This window comes from Schistocerca gregaria, chromosome 11 (assembly GCF_023897955.1).
Source record: "Schistocerca gregaria isolate iqSchGreg1 chromosome 11, iqSchGreg1.2, whole genome shotgun sequence".
Classification (NCBI taxonomy): domain Eukaryota; kingdom Metazoa; phylum Arthropoda; class Insecta; order Orthoptera; family Acrididae; genus Schistocerca; species Schistocerca gregaria.
Window position 1 is genome coordinate 44708206 of NC_064930.1, and position 9694 is coordinate 44717899.

The window sequence follows — 9694 nt, forward strand, 5'->3', positions numbered from 1 at the left end:
CACTTAAAATTGCTGAGGCTCTAGATAATTTTTTTTCTGTTGTAAATGCCTTAACTTCATAGAAAGAATATTTTGCTTAGAGAGGGATCAGCGCCCTCGAAGAATATGTGGCAGTGCAGCTTGCCCACACACATCAGACCAACAACGGAAAGATTTTTCGTTCGCTGCTACACATTCGCTTGTGCGCATGGCTGTATAAAGGGGGAGTTTTGTTAATGATGTGAATAGAACTGCAGCATTATTTAAAGATGGAGTACACCGTAAAACATTCCGTGATTAAAATGCGGGAGAGGCGTAATGGCGCAGCTCAAAGGTGCGTTTTTAAAAAATATTATTGCGCTCCGTTGAATGGAAAGTAGAGTAAGTGGGAACAGTGTCTTTATACAGTACCCAGTTAATTTGTGTGCTCATATTAAAGATGATTTGGTTGTTTGAATTTGAGATTGCACCACAGATCAAACTTTAATTTGACTAAGTAGTTAATAACTCTTGTTAATGGGTTGTACATGACCATTAAACTTTCACATCCATCAAGGCAGCAGTACATTGGATACAATATACACGTACACTGAGGAACCAAAGCATGACCACTGGCCACCAGTGGACTGTATGCTGGCTGGCTGTGTCGTGGGCACGTGACACGGTAGTGAAAGTGTATAAGCCTATCAGAGGCGAGTAGTGGTAGTATGGGCCTGAAAATGAGCGATCCAGTATTCTAAATAACTTTGACAAATGGCAGATTGTTATAATCTGGCGCATGTGAATGGGAATATCAGATACGTCTGAGCTCATCGACTGTTTCCTTGCTACTATCCTGGGCATCTATGGAAAGTATATAAAGGACAGCGAAACTGTGTGTGAATTAAAAGGTGTTCAGTGCCTAGGTCTCATCACCGAATATGGAGGTTGGAGGCTTGTCCACTCAGTCAAGTATGATAGGTGTTAACCTATGGCAGAGCTGTTGACTAGAGTACAGTACTGGAGCAGGCACAAGAGTTTTAGAGCACACTGTTCAGTGCACATTGTTGAACATGGAAGATGATGTCAACTTATTCACATGTTGACCAAATGAAGTTCGGCACAGGTTCATAGAGGCTGAACAATATGCCAATGTTAATGTATCACATGGGAGAATGAATCACACTTCATGTTACCACTTCATTGATGGTCATGATTGGATAAGCCGTTAGTCAGTGAGGCAGCTGCTGTAAACATGCAGTGTTTATCGATGTAGCCACTGGGGCAATATGCAATGGGGGACATTCCCTGAGTTTCTATGGGACTTGTGGTGAACTCAGGTTGCTGTCTTGCCCACAACTACTCCCTCATCTGCACCCAATGAAACACATGTGAGGCACCAACTCCATGCCCATAAGCCACCTTACTGTCACTAATGAGGGTTCTGTGACCTGTGAGTTGACATGTACTTGACATATACCTCCAGAGTCCTACCAGCGATTTGTTGAATCCATGCCATGTTAAATCTTTGTTACATTTTGTTCCAAAGATGAAGCAACGAATTATTACACATGTGGTCATAACGTTTTAAAATATATATATAGGGTGAGTCACCTAACGTTACCGCTGGATATATTTCGTAAACCACATCAAATACTGACGAACCGATTCCACAGACCGAACGTGAGGAGAGGGGCTAGTGTTATTGGTTAATATAATTAAAAAAAGCACGGAAGTATGTTTTTTAACATAAACCTACGTTTTTTTAAATGTAACCCCGTTAGTTTTGTTGGCACATCTGAACATATAAACAAATACGTAATCAGTGCCGTTTGTTGCATTGTAAAATGGTAATTACATCCGGAGATATTGTAATCTAAAGTTGACGTTTGAGTACCACTCCTCCGCTGTTTGATGGTGTGTATCAGAGAGCACCGAATTACGTAGGGATCCAAAGGGAACGGTGATGGACCTTAGGTACAGAAGAGACTGGAACAGCACATTACGTCCACATGCTAACACCTTTTTATTGGTCTTTCTCACTGGAAACGCGTCGACGTATGTGGTATCAGCATGATGGTGCACCTGCACCTCCAAAATTCGTTGGTGGGCTAACTTACGCAAAATCCAAAATCGGATGAACATTAATGCAGTACGCAAATGAATATACAGCACGGCAAAAAAAGACAGAATATCATTTTGTCTCTGCAGCCAACATCAACAGATACAGCACACAGTACGATTTTTTGAGCATTAACCTGACAAATTCCATAATGATTTTAACAAGTGAGGCAAGTAAGTTGAAGACCACAAATTGTCTTTTTTCATTGCTCAGGACAATAAAAGAGAAAACTAATCACCAATAGAACAGCTAATTGGCTGGTGCCAGACATGGGAAGCAATAACAAAACTCATTTTTACACATTTTAACACTAAATATGTGAATTCGAAGAGCAATAGCGCTGCATGAGGCTTTTGTTACGGGAGAATTACTGCAGAATGTAATGACAGCATAATTCTCCCTTTCACCAAGCACCAAATCTGTAAGATGATCAAATCATCTTCAAAAATAAATCATTAAGCGTTGATGGAATGCCTGTGAAATTTAATGAGCACTTATTGTTGATGACTGACACACAGTTTCACCTGAACCAATATTTCCTAGAAATTTTGTGGATGGGCCGTTGGTGTTAACATAAAACAACAAAGATTGTCACTGCAATATTGTAAACTGACATTAATCAATGAGCATGTGTTATAAATAGCGGACTAAAACCATTACTGAAAAAAATCAACATGTGTACCAATACAGTATTATAAAAATTTATTACTGGAACGATCTATTGAAAAGAATATACAATTGTATTTTGCATCTTACTGACAAACCAGACATAGCCATAATGTTCGTGAACTTTGGCAACATGTAGGAGTGATTTAACTACAAGAAGCTTTATACATTATGTACAACTTTATAATCGTTGATACCTCCAGAGTAATGCTTAACAGGCAGCTTATGACACCTTTGTCAAAAATAAGCCTGATTTGATAGGGGTATAAGTTACGACTAACTGACATGGAAACCATCCCAAAACATTACAAGAAATCTCTGTTTCCATCATGACAACAATATTTCACGAATATGCACATGAAACCAGTTTGCTCATCCAAGATATGTGGAAGTGCAAATAAATTTCAACACAAGTCCAAGTGACATGACCAAAAATGAATTACAAAAAATTTCACCTGCGGTTTCAGGTGTTCTTATTAAAGAGACGAAAGATGAACCGCCTTAAGATCACTGAGAGACATGGTTTCAGTTAACTGGGAGCGTAAACTTAAGACAATAAGACAATACTTGCAAAGACGACCGACCATGATACAAGAATTTTTCATGAGAGTAAAACTGTAATCGTCATGAATGCATATGTCATCAGTAAAATAAATTACATTTACAGCAGTCCTTCCACGATCCATCTCATTTGGTAACAGAACATGGGCAATGGTATGTAGCTTAGTGTGATGTGTCAAAATGTTCAAGTCTGCCTTTGGTACTACAGCGCCCAGAATTACTACTGGTACATGAGGCAGGTACTGGAGCTCAAGCAATTACGCTGGACATCAAAGAAGACAAGAAAACACGACACAAAGCCACAATACTATAGCCTGGTATCTCTTCATGGCGTTGTAGCCCCCATAGCACGACTTCCTTATCAGCATAAGATAATTAGTGATACGATCGCTGTCAGAGAGAAATTGTACATCATTTTATCAAGTCCACGTCTGCAATACATGTAATGATGTTTAATAGGCTAATTGGTTTACAAAGCTGCATTAGGGGAAAAATTCCTTTGATCAGCGGAGCAAGTGGCATGCATTCTGAATCGAGACGCAATCTTGAAACAAGTTGTAACTATGTAAGGTGTCGGGAAAATCCAACACCTTCCATGAAAACCCTCACATGAGAGGCAAATCCAGTAGTATGTCACATAGCTCCGAATAAATCGTGACATTAAATTAACCAAAGTAATACGAGTAACGAGTGAGCAAATGGAATACCACAGACTAACACAAGAATGCCTAAATGCATGTCGTACCTTCCCACTGTGAGACCGACGCAGTTCCGAGGGGAGAAACGAGAACAGAAGCCGAGAGCAGAACCGTGTTAAATTAGAAGGCCCTACGATAAGGGACGGACTGGAAACCCACGTCGCCAGCTAACCACTAGGGCTCACCACCTGCAAGTTTTAGCGTGAGACTTTTTCGCGCCTCTGTTACGTCAAGGACCACCCCCCCCCAGCCCATGTTAAAAGCTAGAGCCCTCCAGAAAAACAGTATAGATCTTATAATAACAGAAAAAGGGCCACTACCACCCGCAAGTTTTAGCGTGAGACTTTTTCGCGTGTCTGGTACATTAGGACAACTCCCCAGCCCATGTTAAAAGATAGAGCCCTCCAGAAGAACAGTATAGATCTTCCGATAACGCTAAAAGGACCACACCAGATGCAGGTTTTAGCGTGAGAGTTTTTCGCGTCTCTGTTACGTTGCAAATTTTAAAAACATTGCCCCACCACGAAAAGTATAACGTTTCTCATTGGACAGACAGAATTTTTGTAGGCGGAGCTTAAGTTTAACATTGAGACCCTGATTGGTCAGATGGAAACACAGCCAGATAGTTTTTTTTTTAAACCAACTTCGGTAGACTGTAGTAAGGAGAAGTTAGGAGAGAGACTTGCTTCCGAGATGGCGAGGTGAGCGGAGCTGTGCTGCCCGCCGCTGCCCTGACGCTGCCTAAACACCGACAAGGTAATGAACTCGCGCGATGCCGCATTTTTGAGCGCATAAGGATTCCCTCAGAACTGCAGAAGTCTCATCTGTTACACCCCGTTTTTTTGCGTAATACTAGTGTCGATCGTTAATTAAAACTCATGGTGTTCACATTTGCCACTTGAAGTAAAGATCTGAAACGCGATGATTTTTCTGTTATGTAGTTATTGAGAAGCCACATCAGCCACTGTAATTTACGACAAGTTAGATAAGTAATTAAAGATAATTGAGGATCACTGTAGACCATTTTGATAGTTTGCTCTTTTGTGAAACTTAATTTAAACCTATATTATAGATGTGATATGGCATAGGTCATCCTTCGATCCATTGTAGAACTTGGAAACCCATTCAGGGAATATTCTTTCACATTTTTGATGGACGCAATTGGTTTTTACCATCCTGTATTAAAACATTTCCTTTTATCAATAGTGCAATTTATAAACGATGTTTTGTGAGTAGAATAAAATTTCCAATGGTAAACTTAACTGCTTTTTCGACGTTATTTTACCAGGTAACTAAAAATAGGAAAGCCTTGAACCCCTTCCACTAAATTTAGTTAGTATTAAGATTCTTCTACAGGGAGTGCAGTGGAGCTGACGCTGAGATCATTAAGTATTTGGTTATATCATCGCTAGTCTCACTGAACTCTTCTGAATTCCACATGTCATGTGTGGTCTGGCGTCTCCTTACCAGCAACAGCTCCCAGGTTCAAACTAGTTAATTCCCTAAAAAACCGCTCAGAGCGTCGTTGCGCGAAAGTGGTAGGGAGACACTATATAGAACAAACAGACACCACCAGGAATGTTTAGAACTATCACTCTTACCCTAAGTAACGAAACGGAAAATAGAAGACACACATGCTCCAGGAATAAGGAACTCATTATTACCTGTGAAAGTGAAAGATTTAAAGAAGTGGGTACTGGAAGTACTTGCACTAAATAGGAAATCAGGATCCTAGTGCTGGTCTGGCAGGAATTTTCAGCTGTTTCCAAAGTTTCTCTACATTTTTGGTGCCCAGTTTGCAATGATATCATTTAACTTCAGTGCATTTGATTCATTTCACTTACTTTTCCCTTATGTAGGGTACTTTTTCACATACTGAACACATGACGAATGAATCACATTTTGTCATTAGACTCTTGGTGCTGCCAGCTATCATCTAATGAAACTTTCTCTAATTTCGTACGCAGTATTTTTGAAAGAACTATTCTTGTCAATGACATTGATAGGTGTGTAGTGTATGAGCAAAATAATGCTGATGATAAGAGAAAGGTATTGAAACGTTTTGGAACAAAGGAGTTAAGAATGTCTCCTGATCCACACATGTGATTACTCAAATGCCTTGTCCAGGAGTGCTACATCATATCGACTGCTATCAGTGGTAGGAATGCCACTCACGAGACAGTGTGTTGTCATGCGGCAGCTCTTCAGAGAATCACATTTCACCTTTACGCTCACTTAGACACACAGAAATACGTACACCAACATCCCAGCATACAAAATGTTTCCCACTAACTCATCCTTCCAGAATGAGCTAAGCATGGATCGTAGCGTTGAAACCTATGATGAGGCAGTGAGGTGCTAATTTAAGTTCTGAGCAAAGAAAATTCATTGTAATAGTGAGAGAACATGGAGGACAAAGTGTCTACAGACGTCACTGATCCCAAATACTTTGCAACTGACGATCATTAGAACATCACTGGTGGATGTCTGTGTCTAATTCAACTTTGTTGCTCCATATGAGTGTGCGTGATTTCACAATTCACAGCTTGACCCACATTTGTAGGATCATTACACATGGCTTTCACATCTGTCACTACTTCGTGTGTTCCATGTCATATTGTGCTTCCATGTAAATTTGTGCACACTCCACAGGCATCCAAAGTTGTATCACCTCCACCAAGGCCACACATTGGAGAGGACTGTGGGGGTTAAAAGCACCTCCAGGCATGATCACTGTACAGTCTTTCAAAATTGACAGTGACTATATCGCCACTTGATAAGAAGCTTCAAGATGCCTTTCTCGTAAGTCTCAGAACTCTAATATGCATTTTGAATATGTGAACTGTATGAGCTCATAATGAATTTGTTTGTAGTAACTCATTTCCACGTGAATTGCTGACATCAGCGTTTGCATTTAGTAATGAAATTTACAGTAAAAGAACTGATTGTTTGGTTGGTAGATGTTGGATTTATCAGCTGTGGCATGCCTCCTGGTAGAGTGAGCAAACGACTTTGTTCTTAACTGTCTTTGATTTATAGAAACGTTACTGCACTTTACTTGTCACCACATGTAACAAACGATTCGTGATATCAGAATGTAGACAGTGTCTGTTAGGCTCATTGCAGTTAGTTATCACGTGGCAGTGATGAGGTGGTGATTCTTGGTACCTATATCAATGGTTTGAGTTATACAATCATTTCAGGATGATAAGATCATATTATGGAAACCCACAAAACGTTGGTTTACTCACAGAGTCCATATGTATTGCTGATGGGATGATATATATGGAAACCAGAAGAACCTGTTTAAAATTTATTTGTGTGTGTGTGAGTGTGTGTTTGTGTGTGAGTGTGTGTGCGTGTGTGTGTGTTTGTGTGTGTGTGAGTGTGCATCTGTAGAGAGAGGAGGGGGTGAGAGAGGCACAATTGCACATTCCTGTCTGTCTATACCTGGGTGAACTTGGTTGTATGATTGTCAAGATGTGCATGGATCTACTCCCACTGGATGCTTTTGTGGTTGCAAATGTGATAGTTTGCATGTAGCAGAATATATATAGCATGTTTTAAAGGACGAAGGGAGAGATGATGTACTGTCATTATTATATATAAAATATTTGAATTAAATGAAACTAATTTTGTCTAATTAGTGATATATCGAAGAACTTACATATAACTGGGCTGAAATTTTTGATACATTGTAGGGAAATTATGTCCAAATACCTAGAGGCATGGTTAGTTTCGTGTGTTTCCTTTTTAAGTGTCAGAATGAATTATGGGCACACGGAGATGGTGGCTGTGTACGTGTATGTTTCAAAGGAGATAAACTATTGTTTAACAATAAAATCCTGAACACAAAGGAAATCACGATTTGGAACTAATTACGACAAAATGTGAGAACTGAATTAGTTGTGAGAAGGAATGTAGGAAGTTTTAATGGAAAGTGGGTGAGGACAACCTTATTTTCTGATTTTTCAGTGCTCTATATTAACGAAGGAAAACTTGTAGTTTTAACTTTTGTCCCTGGACGGATTCTGAATGTTACAGTTTCACATATCTGACAGTTTTCTTCAATTTTCTTGTGTGTGTGTGTGTGTGTGTGTGTGTGTGTGTGTGTATGTGTGTGTGTGTGTGTGTGTGTGTGTAATAGTAGAGTGTAATAATGTCTGTGACTCGTACAGGAGCCTTTCTCGTGACGAGAAAGGCAGCAGGCTTATCCAGGCAGCTGAGGGCGGCGAAATGGAAGAGCTGAGGGCTCTCCTAGCAGCGGGGGCAGACGTGGAGTCGATGGACGGCGACAGGAGGACCGCCCTGCAACGGGCAGCGTTTAAGGGACGCGTGGAAGCGGTGAGGTGTCTACTGGAGAGTGGAGCAGAGGTAAATACCCGGAATATCAGGCACAACACGCCTCTTCACTCAGCCGCAAGTGCTGGCCATGCGGCTGTGGTGCAGGTGCTTATGACAGCCTCTGCTGACGCCAACATCAGAAATCTATGGGGATATACGCCGCTGCACTGGGCGGCACAAGAAGGTCACTTACAAGCGGCGACTGTGCTGCTGGAGTTTGGAGCCAACGTGAAGGCTAGGGACGATGAGGGAAATACACCCCGTCAGCTTGCCAGGAAAAACAACCATCAGCAACTGGTACAGTTGCTAACATGAAGCTTCCAGTTCTATAGTACTACAGATGTTGTTATTGTTGTTGTTGTGGTCTTTAGTCCTGAGACTGGTTTGATACAGCTCTCCATGCTACTCTATCCTGTGCAAGCTTCTTCATCTCCCAGTACCTACCGCAACCTACATACTTCTGAATCTGCTTAGTGTATTCATCTCTTGGTCACCCTCTACGATTTTTACCCTCCACGCTGCCCTCCAATACTAAATTGGTCGTCCCTTGATGCCTCAGAATATGCCCTACCAGCCGATCCCTTCTTCTAGTCAAGTTGTGCCACAAACTTCTCTTCTCCCCAATCCTATTCAATACTTCCTGATTAGTTATGTGATCTACCCATCTAATCTTCAGCATTCTTCTGTAGCACCACATTTCAAAAGCTTATATTATCTTCTTGTCCAAACTATTTATTGTCCATGTTTCACTTCCATACATGGGTAAACTGCATACAAGTACAGATATGTAACAACATAAGCTCCATATATTATTTTCTCTTTCTTTTAAAATAAAGAATATAAAAAATTAGTCCTATTTTCATTCATTTGCACCTAGCATTACATAGCAGGTAGAACTGATCTAGTAACACAACAAGAATGATAACAGGAGATAACCATACACTAATACAAGTAACCTTTCTGTATAGGAGACAGTACGAAAAATATTTATTGAGCTAACTTTATAGACGTCAATAGCAAATGAAAAACATTCCCTTCGTTACCAAAAGACAGCAGTACTGTCTCAAGCTCAAGTTTCTCCTGGCGCATAGATTGTTCACACAACTTATGCGATTGCAGTTACGTGGTGTCTTCATCAGTCACTGATATTTTGGCAGAAGGCACAGTCATTTATTCTTCAGTGCACAGACGGTTACATGGTGCCTGTCAAAGACGTCATCTGGCTCAAATCCTATGCGTTGTTTGAACTAATCTTCCACAATATTTCATTATTAATATGTCCTTGGTAGGACCATATATGATGTTATGCCAACGAGCACAAACTGCGGACTATACAGATCACTAT

General features: G+C 40.5%; 1 protein-coding gene across 1 annotated transcript in view; it reads left to right on the forward strand.

The window, feature by feature from the left end:
* The window catches only part of LOC126295129 (uncharacterized), a 35411-nt gene extending 26212 nt beyond the window's left edge, over nt 1–9199 (forward strand). The window contains exon 4 of the mRNA XM_049987399.1: nt 8184–9199. Within this exon, the coding sequence (XP_049843356.1) occupies nt 8184–8664 (481 nt within the window). The 3' untranslated portion in view covers nt 8665–9199. The remainder of the gene's footprint in view (nt 1–8183) is intronic.
* Nucleotides 9200–9694: the final 495 nt, after the last annotated feature.